This window comes from Hypanus sabinus, chromosome 14 (genome assembly GCF_030144855.1).
Source record: "Hypanus sabinus isolate sHypSab1 chromosome 14, sHypSab1.hap1, whole genome shotgun sequence".
NCBI classification, from domain to species: Eukaryota; Metazoa; Chordata; class Chondrichthyes; order Myliobatiformes; family Dasyatidae; genus Hypanus; species Hypanus sabinus.
The window spans coordinates 3,296,799-3,318,789 of record NC_082719.1 but is presented as its reverse complement, the minus strand read 5'-3'; the positions used below and the strand labels follow the sequence as shown (position 1 = coordinate 3,318,789).

General features: G+C 39.0%; 2 protein-coding genes across 2 annotated transcripts in view; both read right to left on the bottom strand.

The window, feature by feature from the left end:
• Positions 1–21,991, bottom strand: part of LOC132404527 (retrovirus-related Pol polyprotein from transposon 17.6) — a 218,274-nt gene that overhangs the window by 178,307 nt on the left and 17,976 nt on the right. The window lies entirely within an intron of this gene.
• Positions 4,835–21,991, bottom strand: part of wdfy3 (WD repeat and FYVE domain containing 3) — a 354,111-nt gene continuing 336,954 nt past the window's right edge. The window contains exons 60-64 of the mRNA XM_059988693.1: positions 21,491–21,593; positions 19,422–19,754; positions 16,646–16,757; positions 10,610–10,807; positions 4,835–7,408 (exon numbers count right to left, since the gene is read on the bottom strand). Coding sequence (XP_059844676.1) covers positions 7,288–7,408; positions 10,610–10,807; positions 16,646–16,757; positions 19,422–19,754; positions 21,491–21,593 — 867 coding nt within the window. The 3' untranslated portion in view covers positions 4,835–7,287. The remainder of the gene's footprint in view (positions 7,409–10,609; positions 10,808–16,645; positions 16,758–19,421; positions 19,755–21,490; positions 21,594–21,991) is intronic.

The window sequence follows — 21,991 nt, the reverse complement described above, 5'->3', positions numbered from 1 at the left end:
TGCAGCACAGCAGGCCAGGCAGCATCTATAGGGAGAAGCGCTGTCGACGTTTCGGGCCAAGACCCTTCGTCAGGACTAACCGAAAGGAAAGATAGTAAGAGAGTTTCTTTCCTTTCGGTTAGTCCTGACGAAGGGTCTCGGCCCGAAACATCGACAGCGCTTCTCCCTATAGATGCTGCCTGGCCTGCTGTGTTCCACCAGCATTTTGTGTGTGTTGTTGTTTAAATTTCCAGCATCTGCAGATTTCCTCGTGTTTGCTCTAAATGCTGTAATTGTCTCACAGTACCAAAACACAATGCAGTTGTTGGTGACTTTTTCAATCAGAGAGCAACGAATGAATAAATAGCCTTATTTCAAGAGACTGTTACTGTTTCAGATAACAATGGGTTATTGACCCTATTGCAATCCCTTGCAGTGCAAAGAAAAAAACATACAAGATCAGCATTAGCAGATCAAATGAAACAATATCTTCATATCACATAACAAACAAGCATGCAATATTTAAAATGAAGATCTTCTGACGTTAATATTTCAGATTGAAAAAACTAAAAATAGTTGGTGATGAGACGCATTTCAAGATGCAGAGAATGTGGGGAATGAAAGAAGACATGAAGTCAAGGGAGAGGTTAAAGGAAATGGTAAATAGATTAACAAATAACTAAAAGTAGACATGGAAGTGTTACAATAGCTTAGGCTACTGCTAGCTGAAATTCCCACAGGAAACAATAATGCATGTGTGAACTTCAAAGAAAGACTGGAATGGTATTTTATCTAAAATCATTGAACCAGTTGAATCTGGAAGGTTACAACACGGGTGGCTTGAAGATGTAGTGTTCATCAAACTTGCTTTGACCTACTTGGGATGCATTAAACTCAGAATGCAACCAGAATTTTGTAAAGGGATAGTGTACAAGAGTGAGAAAGTCCTGTCATAATTGTAGTTTGTTTGGTCAGATACACCAGGAGTAAGATGTGTGGATTAGGTCTCTTGGAGGCAGAGTGGCAAAGATTCACTGGATTGATTACCAGAATAGGAAAGTTTCCCTTTGGAGAAAGGTTGAGCAGGATGTGCCTACACTGCCAGGTTTACAAGAAACATGGGTAATTTTGAGAAGGCTTGTTAAGATTGATACTGTGATACGCTTCCCTCCTAGAGAAGTCAACAACTAAGGGAATGGAATTAAAATTAACCAATCCAAGACTGAGATGAGATGCTTCTGTTGGTGAGTCTTTGAATCTTGCTACTCCAAGACGTGCTCTCTTCTCGTTGCCTCCTTCAAGGTGATGGTACTGGAGCCAGAATACAAACACTCAACATTTCAGGAACAGCTTCTTCCCCTCCATTAAATTTCTGAATGAAAAAGGAACTCATGAACATCGGCACAGTATTTTCCCCTACTTATATAATTTCCTTTTTTATATATACGTACTTAATTTTTAAAAATTACAGGTTGCAATGTACTGCTGCTACAAAACACCAAATTTCACGACATATGCCTGTGATAGTAAGCCTGATTCTGATTCAGTGATACGTAAATGCTGAACCTTTGAGTCTCCTAAAGTTATCAAAGAAGAAGAAGAAAGGAGTTTATCTCAAAACTTAGTGAAATATGGAGCAGGAATTTTAGCTATGTTTTAAATTTGGACATCCCCAACAACTTTCAGGTATTGAGCTCTATTTTCCATGTCAGGCCTTCTTTTAATGAACTGAACATTCTTTACTTAACATCTGTTACAGCAGGAAAAAACTCTTGACACCCATCAAGGCTTCAAATACCAGAAATCATTACCTTGTTATAATGGATAGTGAGTAAAAATGTCAATTTAAAAAGCTAGTTTCTTCACAGAGCGTGTCAAGTGTTTGCACAGTTGAAAGTTAACTAAAGATAGCTTTTTCATGTCCAGATTATTTATATATTTGTAATACAAGTTATTTCAGACCACCGAGTCCCATGGGGGGGGGGGGGGGGGCGCTGGAAGGAGGGGTTGGGAGTGTTTTTATAACATGCATAAGCCAGTAGTTCAACACCTGATGACAGCTGTCAGCCCAAAGCAATGCAGTTAAGGCAGAATCAGTAATTCCCTGTCACTATCAGACTCTATCCTCGAGTCCCCATTGGCATTCTTCCAGTCACAAATCAATTACTGTGTATTCAATTGTACATTCTAACATAGAGCTCACAAACATGCATATGTCAAAGCTTCTAACTACTATACTTTAAATAAATTAGGGTTAACTATAATCTGCTGATTGTGCTTCAGATTGAAACGTCATACTCCAGTTAACACTAATCCTTTTGCTAGACTTGCAATGGATATGGATGCTCTATATATCAACAACCTCTCTTCATTTGTAATGCATACGTAGTGAACAACTTCCATGATTAAATTGCAGAGCAGACTTGATGGGGCAAATAGCATAAATCTGCTCCTGTATCTTACGGAAACCTGTTTTCTTCCACATCATTAAACAAAAACAGCTTTTTTAAATATTGTAGGGGACTAGATACAGTGAAATTTAGAAACATTATAAATACTTGGGCAGCAGATGTAGAGAGGAAAGATGTTTTGTGAGTCCAACTTTGTTACAACTATTCAATGCATTTGAGCTTGCTCTTGTAATTTTGCTCTTCTGATATCCCCTAGAACGGCACAGGTATATTTTTCAAATATTTATATAATTCTTAAGAACTTCATTTGATTCAACTACACTCAAATTTTGAAATTTTGAATTTTGCTTCCAATCTCCATCATTAATTTTAATGACAATTTTATATTGTAGACTCGGCATTAACTTGTTGAAGATGTTGATTTGCATGACTGTGATACTAGGAAAATACATTCAGATTTGGCCTGCTAATGAAAACTAAAGACTAATAATTATTGATTTTGTTACAAACTCACTTTTTAAAACTATTCTAGCCAATAGTTTAAATACTTATGACATTTATTAATTCGTTACTGTTTCTCACACTATTACTTGATCACTGACTACAGCTGTTATCTGTATTGTTTTCAAAACCCCATTATTTTAAAATATTTAACACCCACTGTTGCTTGCTAACTCATCTTGCTCAGTATGAATAAGTACATTTAATTATCTTTTGTCATCTATATAGTATTTTCGTTGTCCCTGCCCATATAGACATGATCTCTTTTACCATTATTTCTTCTTCAATTGCATATTAATCAAGTGAACACTCTTTTATCACCAATATCTACAAATCCATTACTTAAACATTAAGAGTATTTATTAAACTCAATATCTGGGACTGAGTATCAGGCTTTAATGAAGCACATATCAATAGAATAGTTAGGTCCCTGTTTCTCTCCTATACTAGTGCTAGTCCACGAAATAAAATCCCCGTCTCCATCTCCCACATATTTTGGCTGTTTGATTTAATAGATTATTTGCTAGGCCAGTTCGTGTGTTGCTCAAATAACAAACCGGAAATAGTACTTCTTTTAAAAAAAAAGTTGTTCTTTTTAAAAATTTGGTCTTTTCTTAAATTCCTTTGGAACTGATGAGGGTTCATTTACTTTGGAATTATTGGAAAGGAAGGACTGATTGATGTAAAATCTAGGCAATATTTTTTGTAAGGGGGAAAAAAGGAAGTAGAATCTGGGGTCCTTACCTTTTTTTATGCCATAGACCCCAGGATGGGAACCCTTTAATGATGAAAAAAACTTACACTTATGATTAGTATCTTACTAGTAGAGTGGAGCTTCATGACAAGGGATATTAATATGTTCATGAATTTGCACTCTATAAAACAAGCTGAAAAAATGTAGATGGTACCTTTGATACATTCTGGGCAATGTCCATGTTCTCTAAACTCAATGGTAAAAGTTCCACTTCATCATTTGACAGTACACCTTAAATTACTGTATATTAGAATAAATTGTTTAAAACAAACTCTGATTATTGAAATAATCATTAGATCTTAGAAATTATGGCAAATGAATAGTTTCCACAGCTTACAATCCAGTAGATGGCGAGTGAGTGTAAATCAAATGTAAAAGAAGCAAAAGTAAGCTGCCTGACTCCTGGGCTTAACCTGCTGTTCATGGCTGATCTACTTCATCTTTTATTCTTTTAACATTCAGAAATCTATCTCTGTTTTAAATAACTCAACAATTAAATCCCTGTAGATCCCTGTTGTTAGGAATTTTAGATTCACCATTTTCTGAATAGAGAAACTTATCCTCATCCTCCCTGTATTCTATCTTTATTGCACCTTTTGTAAATGTCAATGAGCTCTCCCATCTTTTCACACACTTTTGATCTATCATAATCTTGTGTTACTCACTGAACTGCTTGATAACATCTGAATCTCTTTATATATTCTCGATGCTCCATAGCTGAGCCTTATTGGCAAATTTGGAAATATGACATTTGATTTCCTCAGCTAAGCCGTTGGCTAGTATTGTCAAACAAACCGTAAATAAGCAATAATGAAAGACAGTGTGCATTGAACAAATACCTTTGCCTGTCAAATAGAAATCTCTTTCTCTGACAGTGTTCCTCCATAATTCACCAGATATGCAATTAGCACCATTGAGACAATGTCATTGTAGTTTCAGGTTAATGAACAAACCAAATATCTAGTAGCTATATTTATAATAGTTGCTTTTGATGAATGCTAATCTTTGCTTCTTAGAGTAGATAATTTTATTTCCATTTGACCACTTTATATTTATGCATTATTTTACTCAACACTAATAGAATGAAACACATCACACCATATTTTCTATTGTTAGTCTTCACAAAGAATCTTTCAAACAAAATAGATATTTATTACCAACCTCTATAATGCAAAACTAGTAAACAGGATTTGGTGGTAAATAGCAGGTATTTATTTAAATGGAAAAAATTAGTACCAGGACTTGTTGCTATTGCATTAGTTACATATGTATTGTGTGACTGTAGCTCTTTCATTAAAGACAAATATACAATGAACATTCAGATACCACAGTTTACACACTAATATAATGCATCAGTCTAGCACAGGAACCACCAAAACACGGATTTGAATTCTCATATACAGTAGAAAAATCCCACTCCAGTTTAGCCTGTTTTCATTTTCATTACTGTACAGATTATGGTAATTTTGGGAAGGGGTACAAATAATTAGTTGATATATTAAACACAACAAAAAAGTGGAAAACAATTTACATTTTACTGACACAAAAAGTCAGCTGTGTTAATCATGCAACAAGTAACAAAACTTGCTGAAATTAAAAATACTTTCAAAGTAGTATAATTGCATAAATATTATACAGTTCATTTACTGTAAAGAAATGCTGTCTTTAAAATGATAAATGTATATGATAAAATGATTCCTACCAGTTTTATACACAATAGCAAGGTGCAAAATAATTTTCTATAACTTTTAGTATTGTTGTAGACAACTGCTGCACTTCAGCACCAGGTTCTACCTTTAAGCATAACGGTACAAATTGCACAATACATTATACAGATACGTATACATGAATAATGTGTTTTACAACAGGAGGAAAGGAGAAGATGAATATGTTAGTTACACACATGGAGTATACTTACTACAACATGAATTGCTCAAGTGCTTTCTACAGATTATGGTAGTATGTATTGATATGCCCATCACAATTTTAACAGAAAAGTTAATTCTAAATAAACAGTGATACTAAGAGGCGATCCTTGCACTGGTAGCAGCATTTTTTTACACAAGAAGGTTTTCTGCCCATAGTATTACTGCAAAGGGGTCTTTAACAGCCAATTATTTCTGATTCCAAGAGACCCTTGCAAACTTAACACATTAACAACTACCAGTAGTTGTTTCATTTCCCCAGTGTGCTTTCAGACTAAAGCTGTTGACTAACAGCAGTATTTTTTGACAGCTGAGGTCCTTTTCAGATTTAATCATTGGTACTCTTTAATGTATTGTAGTTTCTTTTCCACAAATAACTACTCAGGGCAGGCTAAATCCAGAGCAACATGCCAACTGCCAAAGTCCATAAACAATGAGTTAACTGATACAATAAATAATTTCAGCAATTTTAACAATCTAGATGTGTGGAAGCCATTTTGTGAAATTCACTGTATGACTATTGATGAGCAGCTAAACAAACAAGATTACCACATTAATGCTTTAGTTGTGCTGTTATCTTAATAAATGTATGAATCTCAAAAAGCTGAAACTGAAGCTGCCTTGTCCCTTTACTCTGACAATGGATACATTCTAGCAAAGCATAAAATTGTTTTAAATTTTAAAATGGCAGTTTACTGTTATAATTCAGTAACTGATCAGAGAAAATTTTGCGATATAAAATAATCAACATTTTGGGAATAACTTGGATAAAGTAGATATACGCCTATTAAACTTACAATAATAAAATTATTTCAAGTTTTTAATAGTCAAACTTAAAATAAGGGAGTCCTTAGTTAATTCTCTTATCTCCCACACCTGCAAAAATCAAAGTTTTGGATTGTGGTAGTTAAAGTGCCGAAATTACAAATACCCATTGTTCCCAAAAAAGGACAGCATTAAATAAGTGTGTCCTGGAATAGAGATGCTACTGTTATAGCATATCTACAGGTAAATATCAATATTTTCTGAAGTCATGAACACAAGGAAGCATTTACTCTGGGTACAGCAACGTGAGTAATTACAATTGCCCCCTTTTCGATACTGTGAGCTATGTAGTAAACAAATCCATATCTGTACATTTTGATTCAAACAGTAATTAAAATGAAAAAAATGCAAGATATTAATGTTATTAAAAATGATAACAGTTCTGGTTAGCTTTCGCACATTTTTTAATCTCTTAAAATAGTTACTAAATGATACTCGACACACTACTTATTGGTTTCTTAATTCACACATTCAGTGGTTAGTAGGACATCTTGTTACAGGCAATTCAGAAGTTTCTCTTGTTAAAAAGGCCATTACAACTATTTACACTATAAACAAATAGGATTCTTGCAGAGATGGCAGATTTACATCTAAAATCTTACAAGCCACTAGTTCAATGAATATGAATGACATTACCAAGATGTTTGAGGGATGGTTTTAGGTCCAGAACTACTCTCAGCAACTATAAGTATAGAGATGAGCACATTAATTGCAAAGCGAATGATCCCTTTCTATTCAGTATATTACAGTGCTTCAAGACAGTACAAATAAATATGTAAACTCTTCCCACCCCACCCTCAACATGACTTTTCATTTTGCATAAAATCATTTGAAATAGCTGAGAGCAATAATGTTTATTCTTGTCTGACCACTGATGCAGCTCAGTGACCTGCTAGTTCCTGGCACTCTCCTCAGCTCCTTTCTCCTGTTGCAAGTTATAGTAACAATTCTGACAAACGCGGACTGGTGAGGAGATTTTCAAGCGCCTGACCTCTGATTGAAATCGACTGCACCTGAAGTGTGAAAAGAATATGCATCGAATTAGGAGTTATGAACATAGACTATATGAAGCTAAAATGTAATCTGCTTTGTGATGGAAGATGACGTTAACAAACTTATCAAAAAGGTTTTGCAGCTCAAGACATTCATTGTCTTACTATAAAGGTGGACCAAAGATCTGAATTCCACAGGTGAGGCAGCAGTCACTGCTTTTGGCCTTAAACTATGTGACATAAAGAGGAAACATCCCATTCAATGTACACAAAGGAAGATAGTTAAATATACTAGTTCTTTAGATTTCATTGTAGGAGGTCCTCAGGGCAATAACTGAGGTCCAATGAGCTTCAGCTGCTGCTTTAATGGGGTTGTTTTCACCACAAGGGCTGAAGTGGTGATGCTTGGTAACATTAAGTTCATTTGCAACTCTTCTTTAAATGAATAAAGCTTGTAACTATCTTGGTTTGACCTAATAAATGACAAGTCATGTTTCTGTCATCATTTCCAAAAGCAGTGCCTCACCACTGACAATCAGCATCTGGGTAGGGGTCAGCATCACCAACTGGAAGAGCTAACTATGTTCCATTACTACAATGTTAGGAAGGAGAATAGATATCCTATTGTGAACGACTTCCCTCTTGCCATCTCAAAGCCTATCCACACTAATGAGACATGTTCAAAGCAGAATGGAATCTTCTCCACTTGTCTGGATGAATGTAGTTAGAACCACAGAACACTACAGCACAGAAAACAGGCTATTCTGCCCTTCTAGTGTGTCGAAACTTTATTCTGCTAGTCCCATTGACCTACACCCAGTTCATAACCCTCCAGAACTCTCCCATCCATGTATCTATCCAACTTATTCTTAAAACTTAAGAGTGAGCCCGCATTTAACTCGTCAGATGGCAGCTCGATCCACACTCCCACCACTGAGTGAAGAAGTTCCCCTAAAACTTTCCCCTTTCACCCTATAGTCATGTCCTCTTGTATTTATCTCTCCTAATCTAAGTGGAAAGAGCCGACTTGCATTTACTCTGTCTATACCCCTCATAATTCTGTAAACCTCTATCAAATCCCCTCTCATTCTTCTACGCTCCAAGAAATAAAGTCCTAACCTGTTCAATCTTTCCCTGTAACTCAACTCCTGAAGACCCGGCAACATCCTAGTACATCTTCTCTGCACTCTTTCAATCTTACTGATATCCTTCCTATGGTTTGGTGACCAGAACTGCACACAATACTCCAAATTTGGCCTCACCAATGTCTTACACAACCTCACCATAACATTCCACTTCCTATACTCAATACTTTGATTTATGAATGCCAGGATACCAGAAGCCTTCTTTACAAACCTGTCTACCTGTGACGCCACTTTCAGGGAATTATGTATCTGAACTCCCAGATCCCTTTGTTCCTCTGCACTCCTCAGTGCCCTACCATTTACTGTATATGTCCTACCTTAATTTGTCCTTCCAAAATGCAACACCTCACACTTGTCTGCATTAAATTCCATCTGCTATTTTCTGGCCCATTTTTCCAGTGGTTTCAGATCCCTCTGCAAGCTTTGAAAGCCTTCCTCGCTGTCCACAATACCTCCAATCTTAGTGTCACCAGCAAACTTGCCGATCCAATTTACCACATTATCATCTAGATCACTGATATAGAGGACAAACAACAATGGTCCCAGCACAGATCTCTGAGGCACACCACTAGCCACAGGCCTCCAGTCAGGAGAAGCAATCATTCACTACCACTCTCTGTCTTCTCCCGCATAGTCAATTTCGAATCCAGTTTACAAACTCTCCATGGATACCCAGTGTCTGAACCTTCTGAACTAACCTCCCACGTGGGACCTTGTCAAATGCCTTACTAAAGTCCATATAGACAACGTCCACAGCCTTTCCTTCATCTACTTTCTTGGTAACCTCCTTGAAAAACTCTACAAGATTCGTTAAACACAATCTACCATGCACAGAGCCATGCTGACTATCCTTAATCAGCCCTTGGCTGTCCAAATACTTGTATATCCGATCTCTCAGAACACCTTCCAATAATTTACCTACTACTGATGTCAAGCTCACCTGACTGTAATTAGCTGGTTTACTTTTGGATCATTTTTTAAACAATGGAACAACATGAGCTACCCTCCAATCCTCTGGCACCGCACCCGTGGCTAAGGACATTTTAAATATTTCTGCCAGGGCCCCTGCAATTTCTACACTAGTTTCTCTCAAGGTCTGAGGAAATATCATGTCAGGCCTGGGGGATTTATCTACCTTTATTCACTGTAAGGCAGCAAACACCTCCTCCTCTTTAATCTCTGTATGTTCCATGACACCACTGCTTGTTTCCCTTCCTTCCATATACGCTATGCCAGTTTCCTGAGTAAATACTGATGCAAAAAAACTATTTTAAGATCTCCCCCAGTTCGTGAGGCTCCACACATAGACAACCACTCTGATCTTCTAGGGGACCAATTTTGTCTCTTACTATCCTTTTACTCTTAATATACTTATAGAAACCCTTCAGGTTTATGTTCACATTATCTGCCAAAGCAACTTCATGTCTTCTTTTTGCCTTCCTGATTTCCTTCTTTAGTATTTTCTTAAATTTTCTATACTCTTCAAGTACCTCAAGTTTCCAATAATTCTGAAGCTATTCAGCAACGTCTAGCACATTGCAGCCTGCTGGATTGGTAACCCATCCATTATCCTTGATACTTATTTCCTGCATTACCACGGACAGGAGAAGCAATTCCAGAGGGACATCACCACTTACAGGTTCCCTGCCATTCCGGCTTGGAAATATTCTAGTGGCCCATCATCACTGCTGGCTGGCCACCAACTGCTCAAGGACAGAGGCTAGCAATAGTGATCTTATCAGTAATGCTGAAACCCTACTTAAATCTGCAAAGGAATGAGCGCTTTCTTAAAATACAAACAATACTAATATGTACAACTTGTATATGGAGATGAATAGGATGAACACCAGAACACTTCTATTGGCCTGATTTGGTGGCACAAAACAAAGAGAAATTCAATCCCAAAATAAACAACATTGTTATTCAAATTTCATTTAACAATTTAAATCAAAATTTAATATTAAGATCAAACTAAATTGGAAGTAAACAATTTGAATTTTTTTTTGATATAAGTAACAAAAGATTGTACCAAAATTAAAATCCCAAATTTAGGTAAAACTAATTGAAGCTCTCTTACTTTTGACAGAAAAGCTGCCCACAGTTTCTACAGTGATGGCGTCTTTCCGTCAGCGAAAAGCGCATTGAGCACCCTGAGCAGCAGTCACCTCCATCATCTTTAATCCAATGATCAGCAGCTGTCCTCCCAGGCTGGTCGCTGACTGACCAGCTGAATACTCGACCTCGTGCATCACCTACCAGAATTTTACTATGATCCCTGCAGAGGAAGATGGGGGAAAGAAAGACTACAATCACTACATTGAGTTGATAATCCAAACCTTACCATGACAGATACAATGCTTGTGACCACTGCCTGTCTGGATGTGGAAAATTTATTTTGCTGTCCTAGTCTGATTAATGACACATCTCCAACTGTGCATGGAAGAACTCTGAAAATCTTAACAGCAAATAAAGCCCTACCCAGAGCTTTGCTGGCTCTCAAAGTTGCTGGTATTTTAATGTCATAATGAGAAAATGTTGAAAATGAAGAAATCATTACATTAAAATATAAATAAGAAAATATTAAAACCTGGAATAATTGAAAATGAATTTGCCTTACATTTTGCTTTCTTCTCCACAACACAAAGATACCCTTTAGGGTTTTGGATCTACCTCAAGATCCGTGAGTGATTTCTACAGTATAAATGCTGGAAACCTCAGCAAGGTGGAGCTCTTTCATTGGTCTCAATAAGGAAACCAATGATGAAGCAAGTTATCAGATTTTGTGCTTTGACTCCAGCACAGAGTTCAGGACTTCTCTGGATACATTTCCACAGAAAACAATAAATGCTGGTGTTTCAGACATTACTAACAAGATCTAGGTAAATGACCGTATCGGAAGTACTTCTGGAATAAAATAAATATGCAGTACTTTAAATTTGACACAGTTGCCATTGTTTTTTCAATAGTACAAAATTCCAGTGATATAAAAATAACTAAAAGCTGCATGATTCGATTACATTTGGGTGAGGACTTCTCTATATAACGGATTGCTGCTTAGCTCATTTTGTCCAAACAAATGATCATCCAAAACTGCTGTCAGTACACAAAAATACAATTGCAGATGCTGTGGATCAAAGAATATGTACACAATGCTAGAAGAACTCAGCAGGTCAGGCAGCATCCATGAGAAAAGAGTAGCCAACGTTTCGGGCCGTGACCCATTCCTGATGAAGGGTCTTTTAGTGCTTATAAATGTAGAATAAAATAAATTTTTTTCAAAGCATTTTCCAGCTTTCAGACCCAAGAAAATGGATGATGAAGTCTTTCCGGTCATGAGTCTCATAGGCGGAGAGAACTGAAAAGCTTAAACATGTACCGGTAGATACTAAGAAAGAGGATGTGCTGGAGCTTCTGGTTGGATAAGTCACTGGGACTGGATGAGATGTACCCCAGGCTACTGTGGGAGGCGAGGGAGGAGATTGCTGAGCCTCTGGCGATGATCTTTGCATCATCAATGGGGACGGGAGAGGTTATGGAGGATTGGAGGGTTGTGGATGTTGTTCCCTTATTCAAGAAAGGGAGTAGAGATAGCCCAGGAAATTATAGACCAGTGAGTCTTACTTCAGTGATAGAGAAGATCCTGAGAGGCACACTTTACGAACATTTGGAGAGGCATAATATGACTAGGAATAGTCAGCATGGCTTTGTCAAAGGCAGGTCATGCCTTACGAACCTGATTGAATTTTTTGAGGATGTGACTAAGCACATTGATGAAGTTAGAGCAGTAGACATAGTGTATATGGATTTCAGCAAGGCATTTGATAAGGTACCCCATGCAAGGCTTATTGAGAAAGTCAGGAGTCATGGGATCCAAGGGGACATTGCTTTGTGGATCCAGAACTGGCTTAAACACAGAAGGCAAAGAGTGGTTGTAGATGGGCCATATTCTGCATGGAGGTCAGTCCCAGTGGTGTGCCTCAAGTGGAGGGATGGGTTAGTAAATTTGCTGATGACACAAAGGTTGGGAATGTTGTGGATAGTGTGGAGGGCTGTCAGAGGTTACAGTGGGATATTGATAGGATGCAAAACTGGGCTGAGAAGTGGCAGATGGGAGTTCAACCCAGATAAGTGTGAGGTGGTTCATTTGTTAGGTCAAATATGATGGCAGAATATAGCATTAACGGTAAGTCTCTTGGCAGTGTGGAGGATCTTGGGGTCTGAGTTCATAGGACATTCAAAGCTGCTGCGCAGGGTGACTCTGTGGTTAAGAAAGCATATGGTGTATTGGCCTTCATCAATCGTGGGATTGAGTTTAGGAGCCGAGTGGTAATGTTGCATCTACATAGGACCCTGGTCAGACCCCACTTGGAGTACTGTGCTCAGTTCTGGTTGCCTCACTACAGGAAGGATGTGGAAACCATAGAAAGGGTGCAGAGGAGATTTACAAGGATGTTGCCTGGATTGGGGATCATGCCTTATGAGAACAGGTTGAGTGAGCTCAGCCTTTTTTCCTTGGAGCGATGGAGGATGAGAGGTGACCTGATAGAGCTGTATAAGATGATGAGAGGCATTCATTGTGTGGATAGTCAGAGGATTTTTCCCAGGGCTGAAATGGCTAGCACGGAAGGGCACAGTTTTAAGGTGCTGGGGAGTAGGTACAGAGGAGATCTCGGGAAAGTTTTTTTTTAAGCAGAGAGTGGTGAGTGCGTGGAATGGGCTGCTGATGATGGTGGTGAAGGCAGAAAAGATAGGGTCTTTTAAGAGACTCCTGGACAGGTACATGGAGCTTAGAAGAAATAGAGGGCTATGGGTAACCCTAGGTAATTTCTAAGGTCAGGATATGTTTGGCACAGTCTCGTGGGCCAAAGGGCCTGTATTGTGCTGTAGGTTTTCTATGTTTCTAGAACAGACTGTTGTTCATAGACTTCAGTTTGATGTTCAACACCATCATAGCCCAGAAACTGCTGGGGAAACAGTTCTTGCTGAGTCTCAACACCTCCCACTACAACTGGATACTAGACTTCTTAACAGTAAGGCCACAGTTAGTCCATGTGGGCAGCAACATCTCTCATTCCATTACGCTGAGCACAGGCGCTCCCCAAGGCTGTGTGCTCAGCTCTTTTGTTCACACTGCTGACACATGACTGCATCACAGGATCCAGCTCAAATAGTGTCACCAGGTTTGTGGATAACAACAGTGGCTGGCCTTATCAAGAATGCTGACGAGAGGAAGTGAAGCAGCTGGTGGATTGGTGTGAGAAGAACAATCTAAGCCTGAATATGGAGAAGCCAAAGGAAATCATTGTGGACTTCAGGAAGGTGCAGACAAACCATCCCCCTCTGCGAATACATGGCTCCTATGTAGTGAGAGTTACATAAACCAAGCTCCCGGGAGTTCACATCATGGATGAGCTCACCTGGTCCCTTAATATCACTCCCGAACAAGAAGGCACAGCAGTGCCTCTGCTTCCAAAGAAGATTTAGGCAAGCAGGGCTCCTGTGCGCATACCCCACCCCCTCCATCTTAATTGTGTTTTACAGGAGCACAGCTGAGAGCATCCTGACAAGTTGCATCTGGGAGCAGTCAAACATCAGACCAGAAGTCCCTACAAAGGACTGCGAGAACAGCTGAGACGATCATAGGGGTCTCCCCACCATCCATCGGGGACATTTATCAGGAGCGCTACACACGCAGGGCTCTTAGTATTATTCGGGATCCCACCCTTCCATCCATCATCCTCTTTGACTTTCTACCATCAGGCAGGAGACTAAGATGCATAAAAGCATGAATGGTCAGGATGAGAAATAGTTTCTTCCCCAGACCCTTCAGTTTCTGAATTCCCAGCTGCATCATATTTGAAGTGTCACTGGTAAATACCTGCAATATTTTGTATCAATGCACTTCGTTTGTTGTTTATGTGTGTTTCAACTGTAGATTTTATCCTTATCTTCATAAGTTATCGTGTGTAACATGCTTTACATGCTGGTTCACAGAAACAATGTCTCATTTCTGTATACAGTTGAAATCAGAAGTTTACATACACCTAGGTTGACGTAATTAAAACTTATTGTTTTACCACTCTACAGATTTCATATTAGCAAACTACAGTTTTGGCAAGACGTTGAGGACATCTACTTTGTGCATGACATGAGTAATTTTTCCAACAATTGTTTACAGACAAATTATTTCACTTTTGACTGACTGTATCACAATTCCAGTGGTTCAGAAGTTTACAAACAAAGTCAAAAGAAATCAGCCAAGACCTCAGAAAAAAAGACTGTGGACCTCCACAAGTCTGGTTCATCCTTGGGAGCAATTTCCAAACACCTGAAGGTAACACGCTCATCTGTACAAACAATAGTATGCAAGTATAAACACCATGGGACCACACAGCCATCATACCACTCAGGAGATGTATTTTGTCTCCTAGAGATGAATGTACTTTGGCGTAAAAAGTGCAAATCAATCCCAGAACAACAGCAAAGGGACCTCGTGAAGATGCTGGAGGAAACAGGTAGACAAGTATTTGTATCTACAGTAAAACGAGTCCTATATTGACATAACCTGAAAGGCTGTTCAGCAAGGAAGAAGCCACTGCTCCTAAACCGCCATAAAAAAGCCAGACTACAGTTTGCAAGTGCACATGGGGACAAAGATCTTACCTTTTGGAGAAACATCCTCTGGGCTGATGAAACAAAAATTGAACTGTTTGGCCATAATGACCATTGTTATGTTTGGAGGCAAAAGGGTGAGGCTTGCAAGCCGAAGAACACCATCTCAACTGTGAAGCATGGGAGTGGCAGCATCATGTTGTGGGGGTGCTTTGCTGCAGGAGGGACTGGTGCACTTCACAAAATAGATGGCATCATGAGGAAGGAAAATTATGTGGGTATATTGAAGCAACATCTCAAGATATCAGCCAGGAAGTTAAAGCTCAGTCGCAAATGGGTCTTCTGAATGGACAATGACCCCAAGCATATCTCCAAAGTTGTGCCAAAATTGCTTAAGGACAACAAAGTCAAGGCATTGGAGTGGCTCTGACCTCAATCCGATAGAAAATTTGTCAGCAGAACTGAAAAAGCGTGTGTGAGCAAGGAGGCCTACAAACCTGACTCAGTTACACCAGTTCTGTCTGGAGGAATGGAACAAAATTCCAGCAGCTTAACGTGAGAAGCTTGTGGAAAGCTACCCAAAACATTTGACCCAAGTTAAACAATTTAAAGGCAATGCTGCCAAATACTAACGAAGTGTATGTAAACTTCTAACCCACTGAGAATGTGATGAAAGAAATAAAAGCTGAAATAAATCAGTCTCTCTACTATTCTTCTGACATTTCACATTCTTGAAATAAAGTAGTGATGCTAACTGACCTAAGACAGGAAATGCTTTCTAGGATTAAATGTCAGGAATTGTGAAAAACTGAGTTTAAGTGTATTTGGCTAAGGTGTATGTAAACTTCTGACTTCAACTGTACATTATATACATGTAACTAAATGACAATAATCCTCACTTGTCACTTGTACACCTCACTTGGTGTACACTTACATTATACACAACAAATCTGAAGTACTGGAAGTTGAGCTTCCAGCATTTTTGAGCTGTGAAGGCAGCTTTTACCAATGCAGATCACTACTTTAATTTTTAAATATAGTTCAATAAACAATGCTTAAGAAAAAAAAACTTCCATTACTATACTGAGCTTATCCTTTATGAGAACAAGCTAATAGAATAGGAACCGTTGTACAATTTTTGCTAGCTAAATTAACGAGGGAACTTCGAAAAGAACACAAGCAAATGCAAATTTTTCATTCTTTTGCTTACAATGGGCCGTATTTAAACAGTGCAGGAAGCCAAAGACATACACATCAAAATGGGAGATAGAGGGGGATGGATAATTATCGGGGAAGCAGAAATAAATACAAAATCGACCCTGTGACTGAACGAAAGTACTCACAGTCCCTCCCTGCCTAAATTTACTGAGAATAGATTTGGAGAGTGAATAATGATGAACTTCCACAGTGATGGGAAAACCATGGATAGTCTCTATGGATGTTTTGGAATACCATATTGAAAAAATACTTCCTGTAGAGCTGATTCAATAATGGCACTCACTTTGAAATGCCTAATGCAGTGATTTCCGAAGGGTGACAGTTGTCTTTTCGATCAAATGCAGTATGCATAGTTAACTTGCTTCGGAACACCAACTGTCGCTCCCATCTGTATCCTGGAATCAAAAAGAAAAATACTTCCATGACTTTAAGATTTTAAAAAAATCCTTTCATCTTGTAGCTGGATATATCTGTCTTATTTCTAATTATTACAGAAGTTACAGACTTTAACTCCAACACTGCAATACACTAACAAATACTGCAGATGCTGGTAATCCAAAGGAAAACACACAAAATACTGGAGGAACTCAGGTCAGGCAGCAGCCATGGAAATGAACAAGCAATTGAGGTTTTGGGCCAAGACCCTTCTTCAGAGCTGGAAAGGAAGGGGGAAGACACCAAAATTAAAAAGTGGTGGGCGGGGGGGTGAAGGAGGACTTACTAGAAGGTGATAGGTGAAGCCAGCTGGGTTGGAAAAGGCAAGGGGCTGGAGAAGGAATCTGATAGGAGAGGAGAATGGACCATAGGAGAAAAGGAAGGAGGAGGGGAACCAGGGGAAGGTAATAGGCAGCTAAGAAGAGGTAAGAGTGAGGAATAGAAGAGGGGAGGGGGAAGGATTTTTTTTTAATGGAAGGAGAAAGCAATATTCATGCCATCAGGCTGGAGGCTACCCAGACAGAATTCAAGGTGTTGCTCCTCCATCCTGAGGGTGGCCTCATTGTGGCACAAGAGCACTGACATATCTGAAAGGGAGTGGAAATTAGAATTAAGATGTCTTGCCACTGTGAAGTTCACTTTTGATGGATGTAAGGGAGTTTATGAAGGGTCTCAACAATGCAATGGATGACCCCAACAGGTGATGTGTTGCTCCATCTGGAAGAATTGTCTGGGGCCTTGAATGGAGATGAGGGTGGAGGGAAATGAGCAGATTTAGCACTTTGGCTGCTTGCAAGGATACAGTGCCTATTAAAAAGTATTCACCCCCCCCCCCCAGAAGTTTTTATATTTTATTGCTTTACAACATTGAATCACAGTGGATTTAATTTGGCTTTTTTTATTGACACTGATCAACAGAAAAAGTCTCTTTCGCATCAAAGTGAAAACAGATCTCTGCAAACTGATCTAAATTAATCACAAATATAAAAAGCAAATTAGCTGATTGCTTATGCACACCCTTCAAGTCAGTATTTAGTAAATGCGCCCTTGGCAGCAATTACAACCTTGAGTCTGTATGGATAGCTCTGTCAGCTTTGCACATCTGGACCCTGCAATTTTTCCCCATTCTTCTTTACAAAACTGCTCAGGTTCTGTCAGATTGCATGGGGATTGTGAGTAAACAGCCCTTTTCAAGTCCAACCACAAATTCTCAATTGGACTGAGGTCTGGACTCTGACTTGGCCACTCCAGGACACTAAGTTTGTTGTTTTTAAGCCATTTCTGTGTGGCTATGCCTTTATACTTGGGGCCATAGTCTTGCTAGAAAACAATACATTCTTCCAAGTTGCAGTTCTCTTGCAGATTGCATCAGGTTTTCCTTCAGGATTTTCCTGTATTTTGCTGCATTCATTTTACCCTCTACTTTCACAAGCCTTCCAGGGCCTGATACAGTGAAGCATCCCCACAGCATGATGCAGGTAAGGATGGTGTGTTTTTGATGACGTATGGTGTTTGGCTAAAGCCAAATATAGCATTTAGTCTGATGGCTAAAAAGCTCAATTTTGGTTTCATCAGACCATAGAACCTTCTTCCAGCTGACTTCAGTCTCCCACTTGCTTTCTGGCAAACTCTAGCTGAGATTTCATCTGTTTTTTTCTGCAGCAGTGGCTTTCTCGTCACCATGCTCCCATAAAGTTGCGATTGGTGAAACACCCAGTTGTTGTATGCAAAGTCTCTCCCATCTCAAGCCACTGAAGCTTGTAACTCCTTCAGAGTTGTCAAGATAGCCATGGGAAATCGGTAGTGTTATAAAAAATGTTGGTCGTCAGTTTGTCTCCAGACATGGAAACAGAGATCAAGAAAGGGGAGGGAAGTGTCATTAAAGGACCATGTATATTTAAATGCAGTCTGGAAGTTGGAGGTAAAGTTGATGAAATTGAGGAGCTCAGCATGGGTGCATAAAGCAGCACCAACGTAGCAGAGGAGTTGGGGAGCATTACTGGGGAAAACCTGGAACATGGGACTGTTCTACATAGCTAATGAAAAGGCAGGCATAGCTGGGGATCATGTAAGATATCCTATGGAATTTGATTCCTCCACTTTCAAGGAGAGTTGCATTTCAAATCTCAAGCATTTTGAATGCAAGAAATTAATTTGCCCTGTGGTGTTCTGGCATATTAATTTAATAGTTGTGACACCTAGTCAGGGTATAGACAACTTTCATTATTTTGATACTTCTGAAAATATCCCTCAACTTACACCAGCTTTCCCAATCAATTCACATAACCATGTTTAAATTTCACATTTTAAATTAACAACAGACTTAGCAACAATAAAGCTCAAAACTTCTACCATCCTTTCTTAAATGTATGTGGTTCTTAACTTAATTCCTGAAATGCTGTCTCCAAATTATAGATGACCTTCCCTAGACTCTTTAACTGATTGATATAAATTTATTCCTGATACCTTAATCTGTATAAGAGAGACACACTCCCAGCCTGATTGACAAATTTATTTGGTAACCCTGGAAATGGCAGAAAACTTCTCACAGATCAAACTTCCAGTTTTACCAGTTCTTTGACCAAATTCAGTGGTTTTAAAATTGAGTGCACTGTAAAAGTCACCTTGTCTTAGCTGGTTGTGACGTCTTATTTCACTCTGCATTAACTGTTGATGCGGTTGTTGCATATTACTTTGTACTTGAGGCTGCTGTTGAGATGGTGGCTGAAGTTTAGGCTGGCCTTCTGAATAGTTTACAAAGACAAACCCGTCTTTTTCATCTATGCTAAGTTGATCAGCCCAGCGTTTTGATTCATCGCCTTCTACAAACCAGGCCGCTCGTGTGCCCTTTGTTCTATGTGCTGTAGAGCCAGATAAACTTTGCTTCGGTTTTAGATCGTGGATGCTCTGGTCCTCCAATTCAGAATCACTGCTATCTTCATCCTGGGCATCCCCATCTAAATTACAAATAAAAATCAAGTATTTAAAATTATCCTCAGAAAAAAGATCAGCATTTGCTTTCTAATTTGTCCAAATGCATTTCATTTGAATATTACTTCCAGACAATTAGGTTGATTACACCTAAAATAGTTATGATCTAAATAGTAGTTACTTTCAATTAATTACCACCGATTATAATGATTCTAAGAGTGAAGCTGCAGGCATCAATCCAACAATGTTTTCTGTACGGTAATCTTTTTTGAAAAAGGATCTAATGCTTTCCCGGCGTATACGACGAATAAACTCTTCTTGGGCTTCAATCGATACCTGTACCTGCTTGAAGGTTATGACAGATACTTGTATCTGCTTGAATCCTGAGAAGAGTTTATTTGAATCCCAGGGGGACCAATATCCTGGCAGGGAGGTTTGCTAAGGCTACTGCAGAGAGTTTAAACTAAAATTGCTGGGGGGTGGGAACCGAATTGAAGAAATGGAGGAAGGGGTGGTTGGCTCACAAGTAGAGAAAGCTTGTAGGCAGTGAGAATAGGCAGGTGATAAGAGAAGGGATGCACTCAGACTGATCGTTTAGATGTGTCTATTTTAATGCAAGGAGTATCATGAGCAAAGCGGATGAGCTTAGGGTGTGGATCAGTACTTGGAGCTACCTGCTCCTTGATGTCACTGCTACAATTGGGTGGTCTATAAAAAACACCCAGAAGAGTTATTGACCCCATCCTGTTTCTAACTTCCACCCACAGAGACTCCGTAGACAACCCCTCCGTGACTTCTTACTTTTCTGCAGCCGTGACGCCATCTCTTGATCAGCAGTGCCATGCCCCCACCTCTTTTGCCTCCCTCCCTGCCCTTCCTGAAACATCTAAAGCCTGGCCATTCCTGCCCCTGAGCCATCATTGTCTCTGTAATGGCCACAACATCATAGCTCCTATTCTCACTGCCTACAAGCAGGGTTATATAGAAGGGAAAGGTTAGATTGACCTTCGAGTAGATTAAAATGTCAGCACAACATCAAGGGCCAAAGGACCTGTACTGTGCTATAATGTTTTACATTCTATAATGTGAAATTTGTTACCTTGCAGCAGCAATGGAGTGCAGACACAGAATTACTATAACTTAGCAAATAAATAAATTGTGAAATAAAAGAATGAGAAGGTAGTGTTCTGATAGCGGATTTCTCGTCCATGCCTTTACCACTTTGTAATTAAGAGTATTATGACACACTCCTAGCCAGTCTTCTTTAGTGCAAGGTCATCCGCAGTCCCTTGTCATTGCTCTAATTGCATCATTTCACTTCGTGCATCCTCCTTCCTTGTGTAATAGTTAAGTGAAAGGACAATTTTAAAATTCAGATTCTTACTTTCAAATCCCTGCAAAGATCTGATATCACTACCTGCCCTATATCCCAGAGCTATTTGCATTTTCCAAATCTAACCTCTTGAGCAACTCCAAACTTAAACTTCTTTTACGGGTAGTTGTGCCTTGAGCAGTCAAGAGTTTCTACAGTCTGGAATTTCCTCTCAAAACAGCAATACACCGAGTCTGCTGGTTTAAACCCACATATCTTTGGTTACCTGCACCAATATTTCCCTATATGACTTGGCATCAGTTTCTTGTAAAGCACTTTAAAGATATTTCTGTTAAGTTAGAACTTTGATATAAAGGAAATTATTGCTGTCATGTTTATCTTCTCATAGTTATTCATAACATGAGGATGCAAATCATTTCGACCTCTCACCTATTTGTGCATCTTCTGAAGGTTCCTGCATATTTTCTGCAAGTTTGCTAGTCTCCTCAGGAACTGGAGTTTCTGGAACCTGCAGAAACTCCATTCTCCAAAACTGAAATAATATCAAGAATATTTAATTGATTAAATATTAATAGATATAAATCAAAATAGTAAACAATGCATTAAGATCACCATATTCAAAACTGGCACATTTGTTGCAACAGATGTAGTTAAGGGAAAATGTACTGTAGCAGTTCTATTCAAAAGATTATACAGCAGATTAATGAATGCACATGTAGACATGAAATTGTTTGACAGCTTGTAAATCAGTAGTAAGCAAATCCGCTAGCACTAAAAGGGGATACAGTATATGGTTAGACGAGTTTCTTTCCAAAGCAGTCTATTAAAATAGAATCATTGTAGAAAATGGGAGGGAGGGGAGAGGGAGAGAGACAGGTAGAGAGGGAGGGGTGAGGGGGAATGAGGGGAGTGAGAGGTCAAGGGGGAGAA